The 26,647-nt window shown below is 30.7% G+C and overlaps 2 protein-coding genes across 2 annotated transcripts; one reads left to right on the top strand and one right to left on the bottom strand.

The window, feature by feature from the left end:
* The first annotated feature begins 1,179 nt into the window (after nt 1-1,179).
* LOC119604512 (tensin-1-like) lies at nt 1,180-3,214 on the top strand. Its single transcript, XM_037957194.1, has 2 exons — nt 1,180-1,221; nt 1,280-3,214. The coding sequence occupies exon 2, from the start codon at nt 1,312-1,314 to the stop codon at nt 3,169-3,171; it is 1,860 nt and encodes a 619-aa protein (XP_037813122.1). The 5' UTR covers nt 1,180-1,221; nt 1,280-1,311; the 3' UTR covers nt 3,172-3,214.
* On the bottom strand, nt 3,175-26,363 carry LOC119604522. The gene is made up of 4 exons (XM_037957203.1): nt 26,319-26,363; nt 15,205-15,345; nt 3,505-3,621; nt 3,175-3,445 (listed from the first exon to the last, which is right to left on the bottom strand). Exons 2-4 carry the CDS (start codon nt 15,334-15,336, stop codon nt 3,266-3,268), a joined length of 429 nt encoding a protein of 142 aa, XP_037813131.1. The 5' UTR covers nt 15,337-15,345; nt 26,319-26,363; the 3' UTR covers nt 3,175-3,265.
* Between the last annotated feature and the right edge of the window lie 284 nt (nt 26,364-26,647).

Genomic DNA, 26,647 nt, shown 5'->3' with positions numbered 1-26,647 from the left:
TATTACAAATAATACATGTTGTACGGACAATTGTTTGAATCAGTGTATGTAGCAATTTTGATTTAGCTAGCTAAAATTCCACATGCAGCAAAGCTCTTTTTTCTGGTGTAATATAAAAAATAAACTCAACGTAGAAAAATGTTGTTGATTTTAAAAGGGGAAATTTTAATTCCAAAAAAATAGATTTCGTATTCAGGTGAACGACAGTATATTTATATTTTTTTGTTTTTTACGATCAGATATGACACATTGGAGAAAATACCTCATCTAAAAGTAAATAAAAATTCATTAAGATGACTACCTAGTATAAAAAAAACAAACGTATGTATGTACAAATGTATGTACATATATATTTATAAACATTGGCCAACAGATTGGTGTTTGTTTTTTTTTTTCATTTTTAGCGTCACACTTTTTTTTGGGTAAAGATTCTACAAATACACACTAAAAACACACAATAGAGAAAATAGCTTTTTGTTTTTCTTTTTGATTTTTCATCATTTTGCTCAAAATAATATTTATATAAAAAAAAAAGAAGCACAGTGACTAATTTGAGCTAAATTAACAAAGACACCTTTATAAAATTACTTGAAAGTCCATAACTCACACACACTAGTATCATGATAAATAACTGTCATACAAACACAACACGGCTCATATTTGTCACGAAACCTCCTACATAAACCCAATTTCTCATTAATAAATTAATTAAATTCATATATCGGAATTTAGATAAACAATTTTGTTAAAAAATTACAATTTAAATATACTCATAAGTGTTGTAGAGTATCTATGGTCGAGCATGTCCGACTATACTTTGTTACTTGTTTAGATTCACAAGACGAAACAATAACTCAGCTTGATTTCTTTTAGTTGTTCAAATATTTTTAGATATATGTTAGATATACATATGTATTTAACAGTTTTGATCGTATGTGTTCCACTGTCCGTGAGTGGACGTTAGAGCGCCAATGTTCTCGGTGTTTTTGATGTACTAAACGGATTCACATAGTAATTTTTAAATAAACGCTCATACATGTAATAAAAAATCTAATCAAATCTACTTGGGTATGAGCATGCTTGTAGATCTACGCTCACTAAATGTTGGCACTGGCAAAGACGCAACAAAACAGATGGCAAATGAACGTGTGCTCTAATTAATTTAGTATTTCTCGAGAAGCTTTCAGATCTAGGCGCAAAGTGCTATTTTAAAATAAAAGAGTATTTATTTTTTATATTGTTTCTTTTGAAATTTTTATTTCCATTTTTAAAACATAAGTGTTTTATATTTTAATTTGGTAAAGTTAACAAATGACCACAATAGAAACATCAAGAAATCTGTTATTGAATGAAAATGATAACAAGTTGAATTATGAAATATCATGCGAATCAGACGATAGTGAAAATGAAATTCCTTACCATGCCAGAGAACATGCACAACCCTTTACATATGGGAACTTGCCTAAAGGATTTAAGAGAAGTGATCTAAATCATGTGGACATAGAGGAATTGCCAGAGTCCTCGAAAGTCTCTATGGCTTCACATTTTTTACCACCCAGCCCGCCTGTACAGAAGCGTGATTTAAATCATGTGAGTATTGAAGAGCTACCCGAATCTCCAAAAGCAAATAAGGCACCAACTATGTTTCCCCCAAGTCCCTCCATGTTGAGAAGAACCGGGCGTCCAAGCATTTCTCCGTCAAGACCGGTTTTGAAGAAAACACCATCACGTGAAGAATTTGAGGAAATGCTACGAGAACGCCGAGAACAATCTCTGAGGGAACAAAACCATGCTCTTAAAGAAGCTCAAAATGCTGCCATACAAAAAGATTTGGACGAGCTTCAAGAAAAATTAAACAAGCGATCATTACAGTTACAATCATATGATGTTGCTGACGGTTATAAGGAAAATCCATGTAGAGAGATTGTCAAACATGTGGAAACAGTCGATTTGCCAGATGAAAAAGATCATAACAATGTCACTAGAAGTACAATATCTACTGCTATAGTTGAGACACAGAGTAAATATGAACCTGCACTTATTCTTGCAGAACCTAGTCGACCGGAAACTCCAGCTTTTCCAGTTTCAAGCAAGTATTCAATTGAAGATCGTTGTGTTAGTCCCTATCCCATGATAACACCCGGCTCCCCTTCACTTCAGCGTGTGCAAACCGTTACAATTAATACCAAGGAGCGTCATTCACCTCTTAAATTTCCAGCATTAATTTCAGCTAATAAAAAGGCAAAAGCAACTGAAAAACAAATTGCAGAAACGCCACAAGACGTGGCACCTCATTTAGTAAAATTTGCCAGAGATTCTTCGGAATATTGGTATAAACCACACATGACGAGAGAAGAAGCCGTAGCTTTACTACGACAAGCTCCACCTGGAACATTTATCATACGGAACTCAACAACATATAAAAATGCCTTTGGTTTGGTTTTAAGAGTTTCTAAAGCACCTCAAGGTGCAGTAATACCTGAAAATAGTACAAACAGTGATGTACTAGTACGCCATTTCCTTTTGGAACCAACGACTCGAGGTGTACGGCTAAAAGGCTGTTCTAATGAACCCACGTTTACTTCACTATCAGCCTTAGTTTACCAACACTCTATCAACCAGTTAGCTCTGCCTTGCAAACTTATTATTCCCACTAGGGACTTAATGCTCTCGCCTGAAGATGCCGAACTAATGCACAGTCAAAAACAACTTCTGGAACAAGGAGCTGCTTGCAATGTTTTGTATTTATTTAGTATGAATATGGAGTCATTGACTGGAGATGAAGCCATACGTAAAACAGTGAATGAAATGTATGCACAATCAGCTCTACCATCTCCCATAGAGGTACATTTTAAAGTGTCACAAAACGGTATTACTTTAACCGATAATAAGAGACTTATGTTCTTCCGCCGACACTATACGCCTAACAATATTTCCCATATAGCAATGGATCCCGATAACCGTTTTTATACTGTTTTGGCTTTCGATGACGGCTTAGAACGCACCATTAATAAATCCATATTTGCATTTGTAGCACGCCCCTCTACAGGAAGCAGAGATAATCAGTGCCACATATTTTGTGATCTGGCCGCAACACAACCAGCATCTGCAATTGTTTCATTTGCGCACAAGGTGCTACGTTTCAATAAGAATAACCACCAAATGTTATAGATTAAGTGGTATTTTAGTAAATAAAAGTATTTTTTATTTTCAATTTTGTATTCGAAAGTTATTACAATAAACATTTAAAATCAAGTCCACAACATTATTTTCGATCTCTCATAAGCATCGCGTAGCGAAGCATATTGTCTATGTCGGTACCAATAGAGGCTCTTGAAAGTAGAGAATGTGTTGAGTTCATTTTTGAGAAAAACATTTCACCATCGTATTGAGACCAATGACTTTGCTTTAAGTTCTCATTGATCCTTTTCAGCTGTTGATTGATCTGTAAATTAGAGTTTAGATTAATTTTTGCAAAAAATCAAAATTTGCTTTATTACAAACTTTGGTAACCAGGAGAGGAGAGTTGTTACAATTAAAAAGGGCAGCTGAAAATTCATAGATATTTTCCGGTGTTTTGTTGATCAGTTCATGGAGAAAAATACGAATTATTGCTCTCAACTATGTAAATAAATGTAAAAAGAATAAGAACTATAAAATTTTAAGGTTTTTGGAATATAACAATCATAAGGACACGGTCCAGCTCTATTAGTTCATATCGTCACCTGAAACGCAAACGGCCCTAACTAACCAAAAATTCAAAATCGATTTTATTGTTGATTCTAATATATTGCATCAAAACTAATGTTCCCAAACAAAATTGGACTCCTCGAACCAAAATTTGGGATTTTAAATATAAAACATAAAAACATTTAAATATTAAAGGTAAAAATTCCAATTTATCCATTTTTCTATATGCCATTGTCAACTACCATAACAAATGATAGGTTTAACTATTGAACAATTTGTTTATTGAATAACAAAAAAATGCGTTGATAGAAACAAACATTTCAATTTAAATAGTTTTTTGCTTCTCATGTAAAATTTTTAAAATGTTAAATAGGGCCGTTTGCATTTTAGATTAAGATGTGTAAAATATTATTTCAAAACTAGCTGCGTGTACCCGGCGTTACCCGGGTTTCTTCAAAAAGTAAAGAGAATATTTTTCTATCTGTAATGACTTTTTTTGAAATATATATCAAAATTTATCTTATATCGATAAAATAGTTATTTTATTTTTCTGCATTTTTAAATCCTTAAAGTCATTTTCTGGACCAAAGAGTCCTTAAAATTTTAGAAATTGAAAATGAGCTTAAATTAGGAAATTTGTAGAAAAATTTAAAAAACTTTTTTTGAGAAATTACACTGAAATCAGCATTTTCAATCACTGGTAGGGAAATAAGGACACTTTCAAATAATTTGTTTTATTTTTTCCATGTGCAGTAGATTTAAAGAACTGTTCAGTTTAAATAACGTCACACCGTATTTTAAATTGTAGTACCCCTGGTGTAAAGAGGCAAAGTCTTCGTATTTTTGTAGTTAATAAAATAACTACAAAAACACGTACCATTAACCGTATAAAATTTCAAGCGATTTTTTTTGCTGTTTGAAAAAGTACATGCAATTGAAGAAACTCTGAAACGATTATGAGAAATTCTGCACAAAATCATGAAAAATTTGGGCTCATTGATTTCAAATTCCTTTAAAAAGAACAAAATTACGTTTTTTTCTGCCCTAGGAAAATATGAAGAATCCTTGAATATTGACAGAAAAACAAAACTACTTTTAATTTGACAAACAATTATGAGTTGTTCATTAAAGAGTAAAACCACCGTTTTTTCGTCTTTGTTTCTCAAAAATACATCTATTTATAAAAAAGTATGTTTAAAAATATTATTTTTATTCATTACCTTTTATACATCCACATTATAGTTTTGGATGGATTTACACACCACTTATTAAATCCGAAGAAATAAAGGTTTAAAGATCAAATATCGTTAGATATACAAAAAAGTTACCCAAATAATTTTACTTATTAAAATATCCACATCTCCTCTAATTAAAAAATTTCGGAATTTGTTATTGGTAAATGGAAAATGTGTGCTGGAATTATTCAAAATCATTATTTAATTTCAAAAGCTTGGAATAAATACGGTGCAACATACGTGCAGAATTTTTGGTGGATAATTTTCTAAAAGTATAAAAAGATATTGAAAGATGAATTCATCTATATTTTATATGAACAATGATTTATATGCTTCGTTTCAGAGGTATACCTATATAAGATTTGCAAAAGTGCTGTCTTTCAGTCAAATACATATCATGGTTTTTTTTAACTTATTGCAGATTTTTATTGTTATCTCGATTTAACAATAAATTTAAATTTTATATTTTGTGAAATAAAAATAGTTTACCGGTGGAAAATATAAGTGATGGAAGTAATATATTCAGATCTACAACAATATAACTTTGATAAAAAAATTCCGATTCTGTTTGAAAATAGTTTTTTTTTTTTTTTTGAAGATATACAGCGGATTACAGGTTTTGAAATAAGAATAGTTTTCGCGTGGAAAATATAAGTGATGGGGTATACGAATCCACAACCGATTTTACGCATTAGATGAAAATCGATTTTTGATAATAAATTAAATTGATTGCAGATTTTTATTTTACCTAATCGTAAAGTAACTTAAGGACCTACAAACATTTTAGAGTTTTCAAATAAAAATAAATTTTTGATAAAAATTTTAACTACCTAAATAATAATTCTTATTAACTATAAAAAGTATATATCATGAGCATTATAAATGTAACAAAAAATGGACGGAAAAAGGTCATTGCATTTCATTAAGATTATAACAGGCCCGAAATTAGTGGTATAGGTGTATTTATTCGAATTTAATGTATTAAACAATATCTTCCTCAAACTAATAGAACTGTTGTCATGCAAAATTTCATAAAAATACACTGTCTGTTACCAAATTTCTTGAAAATCGGTTCATGTTTTTTATATTTAGCCTAGAAATTTGGTGTTACAGCTGTTATTCAAAAAGTGAACATAAAAATGTTTGTAGCATCAATACCATATAGAGTTTTTTTTAACTTCTGAGGTTAGACCTATTAAATGCCAAATTTTATGTAAATAAGTTTATTAGGTATGTAGTGAAAGAGTAAAAAAAAAGTCTCATATATATTCATTATTATATATTATAGGTTTTGAAGATGTAATGCGTCGTACTGTTTATTCCACAACATTCATTATAACAGATTTCATGAAAATCGGATCAGTAGTTTTTTGTAAGTTTTTTGGATAGCTTTATTAAAAGTGGGTGTAGAAAGGGGCGTGGCATCGGATCAAGTTCTTATATATAGTCTATAGTCCTTTCAAAGCTTATACCTATCGGTATGCAAAATTTCAGGTTAATCGGATTAGTAGTTTTTGGATATTGTGATTGCAAAATTGGTATAATAATAGTTTTGCAAAAAGTGGGCGTAAAAAGGGGCGTGGCATTCGATCAAGATCTTATATAGCCCATTGTTCCTCTCGGGGCAAGACCTATTAGCGGTCCAAATTTAATAAACATATTTAATACATAAGCCCAAAAATATTTTTTTTACCTCATTAAAATGAAAGAACAAAAAATATATCTTCAACGTTGGAAAAATAGAATTATTTTCACTTCTTCGGAAGCCTTTAAACATCACTTCCTTAGAAGGTTAAAAAATCATTTAGTACTACTTTTGAAGTGGTGATAAATGTTATTCTTTTGGAAGTACTTCGTTTTATTTTTGCTGGGTATATTTTATAAATATTTCAACCAAATCTTAACTTTATCTTTCCAATAAGGTATAAAATATTAATATCGAGCGACAATAACAAAGTTATTAACATTTTCTTTTCACAAAAATGTAGCAAAAACCACTAATTAATAGTTTATTCGTTTTTTGTGTAGATATTTTTGTTAACATCACTTCTGTATGCAAATCAATCAGTTAAATATATGTATATGCGTTGGTAAATTGGCTATAACATTGCATACCACATTGGGTAGACAATTTTCTCTAGAAGATAAATGTCTTAATGTTAAGAAAACATTATTTTAATAGCACATAAAAAAAAACAAGTAAGAGTTCTACATACTTAATTTTATGTTTCTAGGTTGAATATTTTAGAAAATTCAAAAAGTACCTTTTGTAGAACGAAAATCTACCAAAAAGTCCCCTTACAGGTTCTCACCTAATCCGGGCTCTACATCATATACCGGCGTATAGAGAGGCAGATAAAAAAATCACCACTATACACACACTATTGGCATTTTTTCAATGATATTGCACTGAAAAAAATATTTGGTTCTTTTTAATTTTGAAGATTAAATTACTGTAAATGCGAATATTTATAAACAAAATGTAATCAATGTACATAAGAATGATAATTTCTTCACATAGAAACAACATTTTAAATTAAAATGTACAAAAAAATATATGAAACAAGATGAACTTATTTACTTTCATTGTTATGCATTATAGAAAATTATTTAAATTATTATCGTGTTGTGTACATGTAATTTCCCGAAAATCTTCGTTGTCAGAACCAGTGTTTCCAGAACTCCCTCAGAATAAAGTGCAAAATGACGGTCAAAAAAGTGCAAATTCGTTGAAAAAAGTGCGAAATTTAAATTAAATTTTTAAGTCTGTGCTGCTGTCTGTCCAGGTATAATGTACAGGTCGCAATATTTCACATAATTCAATGAGATGTATTATGTGAAAAATGCAAAAGACTATTTATGAAGTTCGATGAAATTCGGTACACACATTCTTCATGTAAATACAGAATTTAAAGTTCTCCAAAATTTTCGTTACGGTCCAGATTTTATCGACAAAGTTCATATTTTTTTGGATTTTGTTTTCAACAAACATTCAATTTGACATCGTATATTTTCTAAACTGTTTGTCCGATTTTAATCGTTCCCAATTAAAGCCTATGTCTTGTAGTTTGATAATATTCAAAAAATTTAAATTTTTGAAATTTTGTATGAAATGATGTGGATTATTTTACTAAAAGTTGATTTACTTGAGATCCCCTCGTTGTCCCATTCGGAAATTTTTATATTTTATTGAAAACACTATAAGCAATCTTATGTGAAGGAATAAAAATGTAAGGTACCTTTTTTGAGATATCCTTGACTAAAGGACGTTATTTGATGTCATCATCCTTACGATAAAACTGAAATATTTTAAATAAAATATTTTCAAACTATAAGACACAGGTTTGTATTAGGAACTAAAACGATTAAAATCGGTTAATATTTTAGAAAATATACGATGTCCAATTTAATGCTTGTTGAAAAAAAAAAAAAAAAAATCTTAAAAACTTTCAACTACAAATTGAATGAAAATTTGAAAATATTTTCAAACTATAAGACATAGGTTTTAATTAGGAACTAAAACGATTAAAATCGGTTAATATTTTAGAAAATATACGATGTCAAATTTAATGCTTGTTGAAAAAAAATCTTAAAAAATTTGAACTTTGAACATTGATAAAATTTGAAAATTTTTGAAAACTTTAAACTTCGTATTGATACAAAACCTGTTCGAAAACATTTTTAAAGCCCCTAAGAATAAGTACATATCGTCACCTGAAACGCAAACGGCCCTAACTAACCAAAAATCCAAAATCGATTTATAATACCCTCCCCACTATGGTGGTGTAGGGTATAAAAATCATTTAAATTTATAACATACAATAAAATAAAAATGTATGAACATGTAAAAACAGGTAAAAGTTCGGGAATGCCGAATTTTACATACGCAGCAACACAACACATTTTACCAAGATTTGCTCATTTATTAGATTTATGCTAAAATTTTATTATCGTGTATCGGTTTTATTTTCGGAATACGATTTTAATGCTTTGGATCACGGACCGAACTCTAAGAAGGATGTTTTAAAACAAATCATTTTTCGAATGTATCATAATACTAAAATGTTTTAATGAAACTTGATTATGAAGAATCATCGGTATACATGATTTGAAGCAAGTTAATTATATGTGCTTAGATATAATATAGTCCGATTCTTATGGAATTTGATTGAGACATTTTAGATCCTATAAAACTTATTAAGGTTATATTTAATTTTGCATCATCCTTCAGGAGTGCTGGTAAATTTGGAGAAAATGAGTACCGATTTTGGGGTGGTTGCCCTACTTTTGGGAACCTAACAATCAACTCAGAAAAAAAGATTCAATAATACCACTTCTTTTATTCTTACCAAATTTTTGAAATTTTTTTGTTTTTTTTTAATTTCGAAAATATTGTTGACAATTTATTTCAGAATTACAAACTTGCGTATTTGAATATAACCCTCATAATTCATTTGTTACATTAACATTTATATTGTTTCCTAAAATCTCTTGGAAGTATGAGTAATAAACCTAACCCCTACAAACATTTGGAAGATATCGTCCATAGAAGATATCAAAGCAATATTAAATTTTTATAATTTGGAAGAAAATCATCCAATCAATATTTTTTTGATATCGCAATGTTAATATTTAAAAGTAAAATCGGCAATAAACAATAAAAATATTTAAATTAATATTTTTTTGATTTTGTAAAGTATTTTTTGTTGCCAAATTGTTGTATTTATTTCTGTAAGAGGATTTTCATCCTACGCAATACGTTTAGGATATCGTTATGTTATCGCATAGATGATATTATAGCAATAAAAATATTTTTTTCAAACTTCAAAATATTTTCAGAATAAGAAAAAAAACGAATTTTTTTAAATAAATCTTACTACAATAAGTTAATACGCGATAAATCAAGACGACATCATTACAATCGTAATTTATGCTTGGAAAAATGTAAGTTTATCTTTATTTTCACATAAAAAATGGATAGTCATGATGTTTTGGTTTTCAGAGTACTTAAAAGAAATCAATATTAAAAGAATCTTCCTGTGGGTAAAACAAAATTGTGCTGGGGAAACGTTAATTTGGCATATTTATATTAATATATTTTCCATATTGTAATATTTTATTGCTAACACTAATAAATGTGTCTTCAAATTGCCAATTTTTTAATTTCTTATACTTTTCTTCCTAAAGATAATAGGAGAATATCTCCAATATATCTTCCAGACGATTATCTAAAGATATCTTCTTATTTTCACCATGCTGATTATCTAGCAATGTCTCTTTTTTGTCTTCTAGGAGTATTGCTTTCGTATTGCTTAGAAGTATCCCCCTGGCCGCACAATCTCTCCCGAAGGAGGTATCTTCCGCAATACGAATATGATTGTTGCCGAAATAATTTTTTTCTTCTAAGCAATACGAATTCGTATCGTTTTCGTATCTTCTTGCTTGTAGGACATCTTTTCACCAAAATTTAAGATTATTTCAACGGAATTTTCTTTATTTTTTCGATAAGAGTACCTTGGCTAAAGTGTTGTGAATAAGACCCATAAAATATGTTTATATAAAAAATAACTAAAATTATAAATATTAAATTGTTTCTTCCCTTTTTTAGATATAGAGGGACCATATGCCACTTTTTTTGAGGCGGCCTCAAATTAAAAAAACAATACATATTCTTAATTTTTTTCTTGGTTCGGATACTTAGATATGTTGGCTTTAGTTTTATTCCTTTCAATCTTTCCTAAGTCATCCCCATGTACATATTTTTTTAACTTTTCCGCACTGACCAAAAACGGCGATACCGCCCCATCCATGGGGTAAATACGCCAAGGGGATGGGGCAGATTTGTCATTAGTAAAATAAAAGATAAAATTACAAAAATAAAAACTTATTTTGCTGTGTTATACTTTAATTCATTAAACAAAGTATAATAAACCAGATATTTATTGTTTATTTCACAAAACTTAACAAAAAAATTAAAACAAATTATTACTGATTTTTTCTATATTTTAACCAAATTTTGTTCTACATCACAAGCATTACATATATTTGGCGCATGTGCCCCACGGGCAGTTCTGGGGTTTAGTTTCAATTTTTTTCGGGCTTCAAATTATATTATCGAAAATATTATTATGTCTTATTGTTCACTATTATTGACGTTCTAATTTTTTCTATCACAAAAACTAAAAAAGCACAAAAAGTTCACACAGTGAAATATTTTCACAGCCCTTTGAAAAACAAATAATCATGTCTGCCTCCCATCATATGTAAAGTTAATGTTTCAAATTTTCAGGGATGATAGATAATCGATAAACGAAAACAAAATTTGATAATGCGATAAAATCGATTGCTCAGTTTTCAAGTTATTCGCTATTGGCAGATGTGCCCCTATGGCGTATGATCCCCCTTCTACCCTACAGGCAAATCCCGGTATAACGAATGATATAATGTCAGGCCCTTTCGTTAAATCGAAATATTCGTTATATCGGAATTATTTTTTCTAGTAAATTTCTTTACTTAATGGACAAAAAACCATTCAAATTAATGTATGAAATTATTACTTCAAATTTTATTTCAAACAACTAATAACAACGCACACGTTTTTCCATTTTGAACATCTGAACGGATTGAAAAATTTGTGAAGGATTTTAGTTTTCTAACAACTTTAATTTCCTACTATTTCCTTAACCTTATTTTATTATCTAGAAGATAGAATTAAACTCCTTTGAGGAAAAACTGAACTTCACAATCGATAACTGAGTCTCATGCTGATAATTTCAAAACCCTGGAATATTGCGCCATATTGGGGTATCGAAATAATTTATTTTGCTGTAAAATGTTATTATTCCAATGTATCCCTTTTAAACACTATTCAAGCTAAATTTACCATTAAATTCACATCTAACAGATTTATGCTTTTTAGATTATAATGTAAGGAATTTTGATCGATAGGTCAGATATATAGTATAACTAAAATTAGGAATATGGGCGACTTCTTTCATTTTTACATTATATTCTAATTGCTCAATCAAGTTTTTGATATTAACAATATAAATATAAAATCAAAAACTGGATTTTTGTAGGTATTTTTTCTTTTTATTCGTTATATCGAGTATAAAATTTCTTAAACGTTCGCTATATAAGGTAGTTAATGTTAAAAATTTGGCTGTTCGTTATATGGGATTTTCGTTAAAGTGAGATTCGTTATACCGGGATTTGCCTGTATGTTAAATTTCATCGATATACTCCTATTTTTACGCCAAAAAATGAGCGTTAAAGTAATTTTCTGAAAGGACCTTATATGGGGGGTAGGGTCAATTATGAACCGATCACATCACATAATTTGGCTAGTATAAAACTTACTTTTGTGAAATTTCACAAATGAATTTTGGACCGATACACTTAAAATAAAGTTATGTCAAATTTCATCGCTATACTCGTATTTTTACACCAATAATGAGCGTTTCTGAAGGGGCCTTTATATGGGGGGTAGGGTCAATTATGGACCGATCCACATAAAAATTGGTAGATAGATTTTGGATCACATAAAACTTACTTCTATGAAATTTCTTCACTATACTCGTATTTTTAAGCCAGTAATGAGCTTTAAAGTAATTTTATGGAAGGGACCTTATATGGGGGGTAGGGTAATTTTGGACCGATCCACTTAAAATTTAGTGGAAAGGTTTTGGCTCCCAAGATACTTACTTATTATGGGTCAATTATGGACCTATCCAAATAAATATTAGCCAGCACGAAACGTATGTGTGTTGAATTTCGTCGCTATATTCGTATTTGTAAGCCAGTAATAAGCATTATAGCCATTTTCTAAGGGGGACCTCGTATGGGGGATAGGGCTAATTGTGGTCCTATGTCCGCCATAATTCAGAATTTTATTTTGGAAGTAAAAAAACTGACTTATGCGAAATGTTGTGGCATTTGCTTCATAAACAAAGAATTCGTGAATGTTTGAAGCATTTTACACAATATTCCGGGGGGTACATTCGTATGGGGGCTATGTGAAATCGTTAAGCGATTTTGCCCAAACATTTCTGATCAATAAGAAATATTTTGGGAAAATTTCATCTCAATATCTCTTTTTTTGTGGACGCTATCGTGCCAACAATAGACATACGGACGGACATAGCTAGATCGCCTTAGAATCTTACGAGGTCCCAGAATATATATACTTTATGGGGTCTGTGAACAATATTTCGATGTGTTACACACGGAATGACAAAATCAATATACCCCCATCTTTTTTGATGGTGGGTATAAAAAGTACCAAAAAATCCCCTATTAAAGGTTTTGAAGAACGAAAAGTACCAACGAATCGTTTTGAAGAACGAAAAAGTACCAAAAAAATCCACTTTTATAGATTATCACTTACTCCGGGCTCTACGTACTTAATTTCATACATACTTAACTTTATGTCTCTATGTTCAATATTATAGAAAATTCAAAAAGTACCTTTTGATGAACGAAAATGTCTCAAAAATTCACCTTTTATAAGTTATCACTTACTCCGGGCCCTACATACTTAATTTTACTCTTCTATGTTCATATATTATAGAAAATTCAAAAAGTACCTTTTGAAGAACGAAAAGTACCAACAAATCGTTTTGAAGAACGAAAAAGTACCAAAAAAATCCACTTTTATAGATTATCACTTACTCCGGGCTCTACGTACTTAATTTCATGTTACTAGGTTCAATATTATAGAAAACTCAAAAAGTACCTTTTGAAGAACGAAAAAGTACCAAAAAGTCCCCTTTTATAGGTTCTCACCTAATCTGGGATCTACATACTTAATTTCATGTCCCTAGGTTCAGTATTATAGAAAATTCAAAAAGTACGTTTTGTAGAACGAAAAAGTACCAAAAGTGTTCGCTCCTAATCCGGGCTCTACATACTAATTCATGTTTCTAGCCAACAACAACATTTTTATTTTGGCAATAAGCGTTACTTATAGCTTTTAAATAGCCCTTTAATTGGTGCAAAATTTGATTTTGAAAATTTTTTAATTTCAAAGATTATTGCACAAAAACGGGTGTTCGAACGCTACAAAAATAGAAGTTTTTTTGGCAACAATTCAATTGTCAATTTCAGCGAAACCTGAGGTCGTATTTCAATGGGACTAATTCTAAAAGACACTGAATATGTCGGAAACTTTGAAACGCTAATCCCAGATAGAATATCTTGGTCAAGCGGAACATTAGAGCAAATACCAGTAGGAATCCGTTGCTACACGGATGGCTCTAAATTAGGGGACAAAGTGGGCCTGGGGTTCTATATTGAAGACCCAGAAACAGAAATATACCACCGTTTACCTAATCATAACACAAGTTTCCAGGCAGAAGTACGAGCAATAACGGAATGTGTAAATTGGATTAGAATAAATATGGCGCCCACAGGGCTTAATATATTTACCGACAGCCAGAAGGCAATTTGTGCGATATCAGGTGATAGAATTAAATCTAAGACCGTATTGGATTGTAAGAAAGCTTTAACTGAATACTCTCCCAGAGGTAAGGTTCACATCATATGGGTACCAGGCCACTCGGGAGTAATCGGCAACGAAAGGGCGAATGTAATAGCTTTAAAGGGAAGGGAGCTCGATGTAGTTAACCTGACAAACGCAAAACCATTCGACGCAACAAAAGCTGAATTAAAAATATGGATGAGAGAATCTCATAAGGCCTCTTGGAATAATGAAACGGTGGGTAGAACCACAAAGATTCTATGGGGTGACCCTGATGAGAGCAAGACGAGAAATCTTCTCAAAATGAGCAAGTCTGAGGTTAGTATGATGGTACATATTCTGAGTGGACACACAGGATTACGAGCACATCTATACAAAATTGGACGTGCGAATTCAGACGAATGTAGAGCATGTGGAGAGGACAGTGAAACTCTGGAGCACTTTCTTTGCCATTGTCAGGCATTCGTCGAAGTTAGATCCAAGTATCTTGGAAGTGATGTTATTCCGGAAATAACATTCTTAACCAACACCGATTGGAAGATTCTTAGGAATTACGTCCAGGAAACTGAGTTTCTGAACATGGAAAAATAATACATTCAATGAACAATTTTTTTTTCTTGAATTGGAGCGCACAACAGGCCCGATAGTGGCCTAGGTGTATTTCTTCGGATTTGATGTAGTATACATCCTCCTATCAACCTAACCTAACCTAATTCTAAAATGTTGTTAACTGGTGTCTTCTTAAAATATGTACATACATACATACTATATATTTTTAAATAAAAATTTATGATTTCTTACTTCTGGATGTCGACAAAGATATGACCAATTACTGCGCTGCAATTGTTTTTTAATATGTTCCAATGAAGTGTAATTCTTGATAGATTCCGAATCCCAATTTCCGTGGCAATTTAATTTTGGCCGTGAGTCCATTTCTGCTTACTAAAGTTATCAAAATATACGAACTGAATAATTGAACAATAAAAATAAATAAATAAATGTTTGTCATTTAACTCAATAGTGTTCAGAGCTGCAAATGAATCATTTTTTATTTTAATTCGTGACGAATTACAAAAATTTGAATTAATTCTTTTCACAACAAAAAAGAATTGAATGAAATTTGAATCAATTCAAACGAATTAGACGGAATGGAATTTCAATTCGCTTTCAATTCAAATGAATCTATAAAATAATTACAATGCGTTTCCAACTCAAATGAATTTGTTAAAGTGAATTGCAATTAATTTCCAATTCGTTTTAATTGAATTGATTTTGAAATGAATTGGAACATTGAATTCCAATTCAAATGAATTAAATCTAGGCCAAATGAAAAAATGGAAATTTCTCCCACCAAAATGTTTAAAAAACAAGAGTGTTATATTTGGCTATGCCGAATCTTATATACCCACCATCAAATTGTATGCCGTAAAAGAAATGCTCCTCTGTAAACATCAGGGAGATATTTGTTATAGGGCTTAAGTCAATTATGGACGTGCTCCTTTGAATTAACAAAATATTAATGTTTAAAAATAAAATATTTTTGTCCAATTTTTTAACTTTTAACAGATTGTCGAAAAATTTTTTAATTTTTGCTCATAAGAAACTTATTTACGTCGAATTTCATCGCTATACGCTTATTTTTAAGCCAGTAATGTGCGATAAAGTCGTTTTCTGAAGTTATAATCTTTTATGAGGGAATCGGTCCATAATTGTCCCTACCCCCATATAAGTAGGGACAATTATGGACCGATTCCCTCATAAAATTTGGTAGAGAGATTTTGGTTCATATCAAACTTATTTATGTTGAATTTTATAGCTATACTCGTTATAACAGTTATGACTGTTAAAGCCGTTTTTCGGGGTGCTACTTGGATGAGGCAATGCGATAACGTAGACCGATATTTCTCTTACCAAACAAACCTTATGACATTCCAAACCATTTGACATTCATATGAACACATGTTGACAAAATAGGCAGCATAGCTACAGTGGGCGTGGCACCTCCCATATAAAGAAAATCTTAAATTAGTATATCTGAGAAAATATAATAGCTACTGCAGTATCGACATGAATATTTAGGACGGACTACCAATAGGGGGCGTGGCATCACCCATAGGAATTAAATACCAAAATTCGTTTATCTGGAAAACTATTGGAGTTATAATCTTAAAATTTTGCACGAAGGCCTTTAACATCCATATGAATATTTGCGAGAAAAGTGGGCGGACTTCCATAAGCGCGGTTTGGCACCTCCCATATGAATCTATATATCTTCTATATATATATAAAAACTAGCTAAAACCCGGCGTGCTTTGCTACTCTCGTCGATATAAAATAAAACATTTTCAAAATATATTGATATACATATAAAGAAAATCTTAAATTAGTATATCTGAGAAAATATAACAGCTAGAGTCCTCAAATTTGTTCGGAGCCACTGTAGTATCGACATGAATATTTAGGACGGACTACCAATAGGGGGCGTGGCATCTCCCATAAGAATTAAATACCAAAATTCGTTTATCTGGAAAACTATTGGAGTTATAATCTTAAAATTTAGCACGAAGACCTTTAATATCCATATGAATATTTGCGAGAAAAATGGGCGGACTTTCATAAGCGGGGCTTGGCTCCTCCCATATGAATCTATATATCTTCTATATATATATAAAAACTAGCTAAAACCCGGCGTGCTTTGCTACTCTCGTCGATATAAAATAAAACATTTTCAAAATATATTGATATACATTTTTTGTTCATAAAAATTATATTTTTATTTGTTTGTCACTATCCAAAACCATAAAGTAATAAGACAAAGAAAGTTTGATATTTAAAGTATTTTATTAATTAATGATATTTATGTACATACTAGCTTTACCCAGTGTGCTTTGCTACCCTAAAAGCAGTATAAATAAAAAACCCACTTAACGATTTTGAAGATTCTAACTGCAATAGTTCTCTAGATTTACAATATGTTACATATTAGAGATGCCAAGCAAATTACTGAGAGTTCGCCAATTTCTATCTATCTATGAAAAATTTGAATAATATAATAGTTTCCAAGATATACGAAATTTTGTATTTAATTCATTTATGTAGTGCCAAGCCCCCAATTGAAAGCTCGCCCGTTATTCTCTAAATGTTCACATGAATGTCAGAGTTTTTTATGTAAAATTTTAAGATTCTAGCTCTAGTAGTTTCCAGATATACAATTTTTCTATTTCATTCATGTGGGGGCTTCAAGCTCCCCAGATGAAAGTCCGATCTTTTTCCTCCAAAATATTCAGATGATTATTGAAGTAATTTCTGCAAAATTTGAAGAATCTAGTTGTATTAGTTTCCCAGATAAACGAATTTTTATATTTAAGTCATATGGGAGTTGTCAAGTTCCCCATTGAAAGTCCGCCCGTTATACTCTAATTGTTCAGATGAATGTCAAAGTTTTTCAAGTAAAATTTGAAGATTCTAGCTCTAATAGTTTCTAAGATATACGATTTTTTCTAATTAATTCATATGGGGGCTCCACGCCCCCCATATGAAAGTCCGCTCGTTTTTTCCCAAAATGTTCAATTGAATATTAAAGTAATTTATGCAAAATTTGAAGAATCTAGTTCTATTAGTTTCCCAGATAAATTAATTTTTGTATTTAATTAATATGGGAAGTGCCAAGTCCCCCATTTAAAGTCCGCCAATTATTCCCTAAGTGTTCACATTAATGTCAAAGTACTTCATGTAATATTTAAAGATTCTACATCTAATAGTTTCTCAGATATAAGAATTTTTCTATTAAATTCATGTGGGGGTTTCAAGCCCCCAAGATAAAAGCTCGCCCTTTTTTCTCAAAATGTTTAGATGAATATTAAAGTACTTTGTGCAAAATTTGAAGAATCTAGTTCTACTAGTTTCCTAGATAAACGAAATTTTGTATTTAATTAATATGGGAAGTGCCAAGTCCCCCATTGAAAGTCCACCCGTTATACTCTAATTGTTCAGATGAATGTCAAAGTTCTTCAAGTAAAATTTGAAGATTCTAGCTCTAATAGTTTCTCAGATATACGAATTTTTCTATTTAATTCACATGAGGGCTCCAAGCCCCCCCAGATGGAAGTCCGATCTTTTTCATCCAAAATGTTCAGACGAATATTTAAGTTCTTAGTGCAAAAGTTGAAGAATTTAGTTCTATTAGTTTCCCAGATAAACGAATTTTTGCATTTAATTAATATGGGAGGTGCCGCTCCCCTCATGGGTAGTCCCAAAATGTTAACATGGATGTTAAAGTTATTTGTGCAAAATTTTAAGATTCTAACTGTAATTGTTTCTAAGATAAACGAATTTTTGTTTTTAATTTACGCTGTGAAAATTTCAAGAAAATCGGTTCAGGAGTTTTGTAGTCTATAACGTTCAAACATACAAACAAACACACATTCATTTTTATATATATAGATAAGAATATACAATTTTTTGTAATTACTTCACGTGAGAGACACCAAAATTGAGGACTCTAGCTGTTATAGTTTTCTATATATACAGATTTTAATAATTAGATTTTAGTATTTACTTCATATGGGAGGTGGCACGCCCGCTTTTGCTGAACTCCCTATTTTTGTCCAAAATATTTGTATTTAAACAAAAGTTACTTGTACAAAATTTGGGGACTCTATACGTGGGACCTCGCTCATTTGAAATTTCAACATAAAAAGCAATTATAACTCCTTCCAGACATACAGGAAGATATTTTGAAAATTTCAAGAAAATCAGTTTAGCCGTTTAAACTGATTAAATAAAAAACCCACTTAACGATTTTGAAAATTCTAACTATAATAGTTTTCCAGATTAACAATACGTTACATATGAGAGATGCCAAGCAAATTATTGCAAGTTCGCCAATTTCTATCTATCTATGAAAAACTTGTATTTAATTCATATATGTGGTGCCAAGCCGCCCATTGAAAGTCCGCTCGTTATTCTCTAAATGTTCACATGAATGTCAAAGTTCTACATGTAAAGTTTGAGGATTCTATCTCTAATAGTTTCTCAGATATACGAATTTAATTCATGTGGAGGCTTCAAGCTCCCCGGATGAAAGTCCGCCCTTTTTCCTCCAAAATATTCAGATGAATATTAAAATAATTTGTTCAAAATTTGAAGAATCTAGTTCTATTAATTTCCCAGTTAAACGAAATTTTGTATTTAATTCATATGGGAGGTACCAAGTACCCCATTGGAAGTCCGCCGTTATACTCTAAATGTTCAGATGAATGTCAAAGTTCTTCAAGTAAAATTTAAAGATTCTAGCTCTAATAGTTTCTCAGATATACGAATTTTTCTATTTTATTCATATGGGGGCTCCAAGCCCCCCCCCCAGATGAAAGTCCGCTCTTTTTTCCTTAAAAATGTTCAGATGAATATTAAAGTTCTTCGTGCAAAATTTTAAGAATTTAATGCTATTAATTTCCCAGATAAACGAATTTTTGTTTTTAATTAATATGGGAGGTGCCGCTCACCTCATGGGTAGTCCGCCAATTTATTACCCAAAATGTTTACATGGATGTTAAAGTTCATTGTGCAAAATTTTAAGAATTTAGTTCTATTAGTTTCCCAGATAAACGAATTTTTGTATTTAATTAATATGGGAGGTGCCGCTCCCCTCATGGGTAGTCCGCCAATTTATTAACCAAAATGTTTACATGGATGTTAAAGTTCTTCTTGCTAAATTTTAAGAATTTAGTTCAATTAGTTTCCCAGATAAACGAATTTTTGTATTTAATTTATATGGGAGGTACCACGCCCCCTAATGCTAGTCCGCCTACTTTTTGTCCTAAATGATCATATTGACACTAAAGTGGCTCCGATAAAATTTGAGGACTCTAACTGTTATATTATCTCAAATATACGGATTTTATAATTTCTTAATGTGGGCGTGGCTCATCGCCCACTTGAATTTTCGAAATAAAAAGTAGCCTATTACCTATTCCAGACATGCAGGAATACAGTGTGAAAATTTCAAGAAATCGGTTCAGCCGTTTAGTAGTCTATAACGTTCAAACATACAAACAAACACACATTAATTTTTATATATATAGATACTAGCTATACCCAGTGCGCTTTGCTACCCTAAAAGGAATATGTATAAATAAATACCAGATTCATTATATGTTACATATAAAAGATGTCAAGCAAATTATTGCAAGTTCGCCAGTTTCTATCTATCGCCAATTTCTATCTATCTACAAAAAATTTGAATAATATAAGAGTTTCCAAGATGCACGAAATTTTGTATTTAATTCATATATGTGGTGCCAAGCCCCCCATTGAAAGTCCGCCCGTTATTCTCTAAATGTTCACATGAATGTCAAAGTTCTTCATGTAAAATTTTAAGATTCTAGCTCTAATAGTTTCTCAGATATACGAATTTAATTCATGTGGGGGCTTCAAGCCCCCCGGATGAAAGTCCGCCCTTTTTCCTCCAAAATATTCAGATGATTATTAAAATAATTTGTTCAAAATTTGAAGAATCTAGTTCTATTAGTTTCCCAGTTAAACGAAATTTTGTATTTAATTCATATGGGAGGTACCAAGTAACCCATTGGAAGTCCGCCCGTTATATTCTAAATGTTCAGGTGAATGTCAAAGTTCTTCAAGTAAAATTTAATGATTCTAGCTCTAATTGTTTCTCAGATATACGAATTTTTCTATTTTATTCATATGGGGGCTCCAAGCCCCCCAGATGAAAGTCCGCTCTTTTTTCCTTAAAAATGTTCAGATGAATATTAAAGTTCTTCGTGCAAAATTTTAAGAATTTAGTTCTATTAGTTTCCCAGATAAACGAATTTTTGTTTTTAATTAATATGGGAGGTGCCGCTCCCCTCATGGGTAGTCCGCCAATTTTTTACCCAAAATGTTTATATGGATGTTAAAGTTCTTTGTGCAAAATTTTAAGAATTTAGTTCTATTAGTTTCCCAGATAAACGAATTTTTGTATTTAATTAATATGGGAGGTGCCGCTCCCCTCATGGGTAGTCCGCCAATTTATTACCCAAAATGTTTATATGGATGTTAAAGTTCTTCGTGCTAAATTTTAAGAATTTAGTTCTATTAGTTTCCCAGATAAACGAATTTTTGTATTTAATTTATATGGGAGGTACCACGCCCCCTAATGCTAGTCCGCCTACTTTTTGTCCTAAATGATCATATTGACACTAAAGTGGCTCCGACAAAATTTGAGGACTCTAACTGTTATATTATCTAAAATATACGGATTTTATATTTTCTTAATGTGGGCGTGGCTCATCGCCCACTTGAAATTTCGAAATAAAAAAGCCTATTACCTATTCCAGACATGCAGGAATATGCTGTGAAAATTTCAAGAAAATCGGTTCAGCCGTTTAGTAGTCTATAACGTTCAAACATACAAACATACAAACATACAAACAAACACACATTCATTTTTATATATATAGATTATTTCTTAATAATTATTTCTTACAAGGAGGATTTTATTTCATTGATGCGCCAAGAGGAACCGGAAAAACCTTTCTCATCTCATTAATTTTAGCTAAAGTTCGATCACAAAAGAATATTGCCTTAGCCATTGCGTCATCAGGTATTGCAGCAATACTTTTAGATGGAGGCAGAACTGCGCATTATGCACTCAAATTATCGTTGAAAACACAATTTTCTGAAGATTATGCATGTAATGTTAAGAAAAATTCTTCAATGGGTAAAATGCTGCAAACATATAAAATAATAGTGTGGGATAAACGCACCATGGCCCACAAAAAATCCTTAGAAGCGCTTGATCGCACTTTAAAGGATATGAGAAGTAATTCTAATTTATTTGGAGGTGCATTAATTCTTTTAGCGGGTGATTTTCGCCAGACACTTCCTGTGATGAACATGTTCACACGTTAAAATTAACAACAAACATGCGTGTACAGTTGCAAAATGATGATTCAACTTCAGGTTTTGCAAAACAATTGCTGGATTTAGGAAATGGAAAAATGCCAATTGAGCCAACCACAAATTGTGTAAAGTTTCCCTCAGCTTTGCAGGATCACACAATCAAAGAAAGAGTTAATAAATTGTGCTTTTCAAATCTTCAACGTAATTTCAAAAATAGGCAGTGGTTATGTGAGCGTGCTTTACTGTCACCCAAAAACATTGAGGTTAATTGTATCAATAATATTATTTTGAATAGAATCGATGGTAATTTAAAAACATATAAATCCATCGATACTGTTACAAATAATGATGATGTCGTCAATGTATCCCCACGAATTGAAGTTGAAAATTAGCGTTCCAATTATTTTATTACGAAATATTGATCCACCACGTCTTTGTAATGGTACACGATTAACAGTTAAGAAATTAATGAACAACTTAATCGAAGCAACGACTACGACTGGCCAATATAAAGGAACAGATGTCTTACTACCTCTGATCCCATTGACAACATCGAAAATGCCATTCGACTTTAAACGGTTGCAATTTCCTATACGTTTGGCATTCGCGATGACAATAAACAAATCTCAGGGTCAATCCCTGCAAGTGTGTGGAATAAATCTCGAAAATCCATGCTTCCCACCTGGTCAGCTTTATGTTGCATGCTCGATAGTTGAGAAACCTTCAGATCTGTATATCTACGCGCCTGAGGGGAAACCAAAAAATATTGTATATCCCAAGGCTTTAGAATAGGAAATAATTATTAAGAAAAATTTTAATTGTAAATATTAAGTCAATTATATTTTAGTAATTTTGTAATATTTTGTAAATTTATGCTAATGAATAGGAATAAGAAATAATTATTAAGAAATAATATATGTAAATATCATTAATTAATAAAATACTTTAAATATCAAACTTTCTTTGTCTTATTACTTTATGGTTTTGGATAGTGACAAACAAATATTAATAAAATTTTTATAAACAAAAAATGTATATCAATATATTCTGAAAATTTTTTATTTTATATCGACAGGAGTAGCAAAGCACGCCGGGTTTTATATATATATATATATATATATATATATATATATATATGGGAAATTCTTTTTTTGTTTAAGATTCTAAGAAATCAACTTTATGCATTAAATATTTCTTTCGTTTCTATAACTTAAACGTTCGTTCTGTTACCGTTCCACAGTGGTATAGGAAAAAAAAAGAGGGAAATAATTCGGTAACTTCTAAACGGTTAATCCGATTTTGTTGAAATTGGTATGCACAAAGAGGAGGTGTTGTCGAGTTTAGGTTTTGAATTTGGACCTTATAGGCCAACCAGGGGCCCGGCGGGGGGTCCTCAAATTAGGACACCTTGGCTATGTTAAATTTTTAAAACGATCCTATTTCATTTGAGTTCCGATTTAAAAAAAATTTCGTATATAGAATCTCCTCATCGAGCACTATAAAAAATGTCGTCGTAGCAGTAAATTATCTCTTATAGTTTAGGAGATATTCGCATTTGAAAATTAAAATTTTAAAATTTTTACCGTCCTTACTTTAGTTTTTTGATAATAGCGGGTCCAAATATTCCCGATTTTCGCCATTTTTTTTTTATTCGCTTAACAACAAGTTTATATATCAAGCAGTGAAAGAATTATGTAAAAATCATGACTGAGTCCAAAGTTATAGGCATTTTAATTTAAAAAATTAAAAAAAGGCGATTTTTTGTAATTTTTTTGGAAAAAAAGTATCTTTTTCTTTTTAAGTTATCTAAAAAGTTTCTAAAAAGATGTATATAGAATTTATACTTTTTGGAAAGCTGACTTTACATCAAATACGATAGATGAAACAAAACCTAAAAATTTTTGATACCGAGGGGACCAGGTCCATCCAAAAAAACCCTATTTTTTATGGAAAATTCAATTTTGAGCAAAAATTCTCAAATCGCATAGTCGATATCAAATTATAGTGACCTGTTTTATATGACCCAATGTGTTCTTAATCATTTTGTAACGGATTTCGATAACGCCGCCTCTGGTATGGATATAATAGGTAAAAAACCAAAAAATCCCATTTTTGGGATTTTTTAAAACTTTTTTGGGAATTCCGGGAATTCTAATAAGAAAATTCGAAATTTTTATTTAATTTTTACCTAGCACTATTATTTTCATCCATATATGTAACAAATTTAAGAGTTAACCTTATGGATGAAAATAATAGTGCTAGGTAAATTTTCTAAAAGATGTTGAGTTTTCCCTAATTAATTTGTCACTTAAAAAACATTAGGTAGGCATGTTATATATCAATGGAAAGGTAATTTTGTCTTTTTTTCAAAACTGTATATAATTTTTGAAAATTAAAAAATTCGCGGAATACTTTTTTAAAAAAAATTAAAAAATGTTTTTTATTCAAATTTTTCAAATTGCAATAAAAATTTTATTTATGAATATTTTTTGATGAAATTTTACAGTTAGGTAGATTTTTTTACTCAAAATCCAAAATTAAATCAAAATTTCGAATTTTCTTATTAGAAATCCCGGAATTCCCAAAAAAGTTTTAAAAAATCCCAAAAATGGGATTTTTTGGTTTTTTGCCTATTATATCCATACCAGGGGCGGGGTTATCGAAACCCGGTACAAAATGATTAAGAACACATTGGGTCATATAAAACAGGTCACTATAATTTGATATCGACTATGCGATTTGAGAATTTTTGCACAAAATTGAATTTTCCATAAAAAATAGGGTTTTTCGGTATCAAAAATTTTTAGGTTTTGTTTCATCTATCGTATTTTATGTAAAGTGAGCTTTCCAAAAAGTATAAATTCTATATACATCTTCTTAGAAACTTTTTAGATAACTTAAAAAGAAAAAGATACTTTTTTTCCAAAAAAATTACAAAAAATCGCCTTTTTTTAATTTTTTAAATTAAAATGCCTATAACTTTGGACTCAGTCATGATTTTTACATAATTCTTTCACTGCTTGATATATAAACTTGTTGTTAAGCGAATAAAAAAAAATGGCGAAAATCGGGAATATTTGGACCCGCTATTGTCAAAACACTAAAGTAAGGACGGTAAAAATTTTAAAATTTTAATTTTCAAATACGAATATCTCCTAAACTATAAGAGATAATTTACTGCTACGACGACATTTTTTATAGTGCTCGATGAGGAGATTCTATATACCTAATTTGAGGACCCCCCGCCGGGCCTATAAGGTCTATAAGGTCCTATAAGGTCCAAATTCAAAACCTAAACTCGACAACACCTCCTCTTTGTGCATACCAAATTTCATTAAAATCGGATTAACCGTTTATAAGTTACCGAATTATTTCCCTCTTTTTTTTTTTCCTATATCACTGTGCGTTCTTAACATAAATTTGTATTCTATAAACATTTTGTGTAAATTTTTGTTTTTTTAACATAAAAGTGCTCTGTTAGTAACGAAATGAAATGTTAATTTCAACAATAGGTTTTTTGTAGTGATAGTCGTTCTTTTTGTTTCTTTAAATTGCAGAAAAAATAGATTTATGGAAATTTAAATATTTGGGGGGTGATTCAGGGAAAAATAGGCGAAACAGGTGTTCTTTTACACCTTATTAGAAATACAAGAGAAATTTTGCATTAATCGCATCTACTCCTAAAAAAATCTGTAAAATTCGCATATTTCAGAACCTGCAACTGCAAATTTTGTATGGACAATTTTAACATCCATATAAACATATAAATGAGCAGAATTTTGCGAGTGATTCTAACTCACCGTTAGAATTCTCAAATTTGCGGTAAAATTTGCCGGCCTAGCAATACTGAGCATGATATTACATAAATGCCTAAATTCGATTATTTGGGAAATTATTACAGCTTAACTCCTCAAGTATAACAACTCCAACATCCATTTACAAATTATTTTGCATATTTTTTACATTTATTTGCAATTTTTTTATATTTTTTCCCCGAATAGCTAAAAAATTACCAAAAATAATTATAATAATCTTGACAAACAATTTTTGTTACCGTATGAAATAAAATTTAAAATATATTACCACATCAAACTTTTTTTTAAATTTCGAACAAATTATTTTTTAATTGTTCTAAACATAGAAAAGGTATACATAGAACTGAAACTGAGTATGACAAAACCTAAGTCTGCTGTCAAAAACCTAAGTCGTGAGAATGTATTAGTTGAAAAATATGTAACCCAACAAACACAAACTCTTTCGTTTTAAAAGTTTTTATATTTTGATATTATATTTCGATATTTTTTGAAATAATGGTTTGAATTAGCCAATTTTATTCAATATC

Source organism: Lucilia sericata, unplaced genomic scaffold (genome assembly GCF_015586225.1).
Source record: "Lucilia sericata isolate MDLA Ls3-8-SP2 unplaced genomic scaffold, ASM1558622v1 Contig000013F_arrow, whole genome shotgun sequence".
Lineage (NCBI taxonomy): Eukaryota > Metazoa > Arthropoda > Insecta > Diptera > Calliphoridae > Lucilia > Lucilia sericata.
Note: the sequence above shows the minus strand (reverse complement) of the source record. Positions and strands in the feature narration are given on the sequence as shown.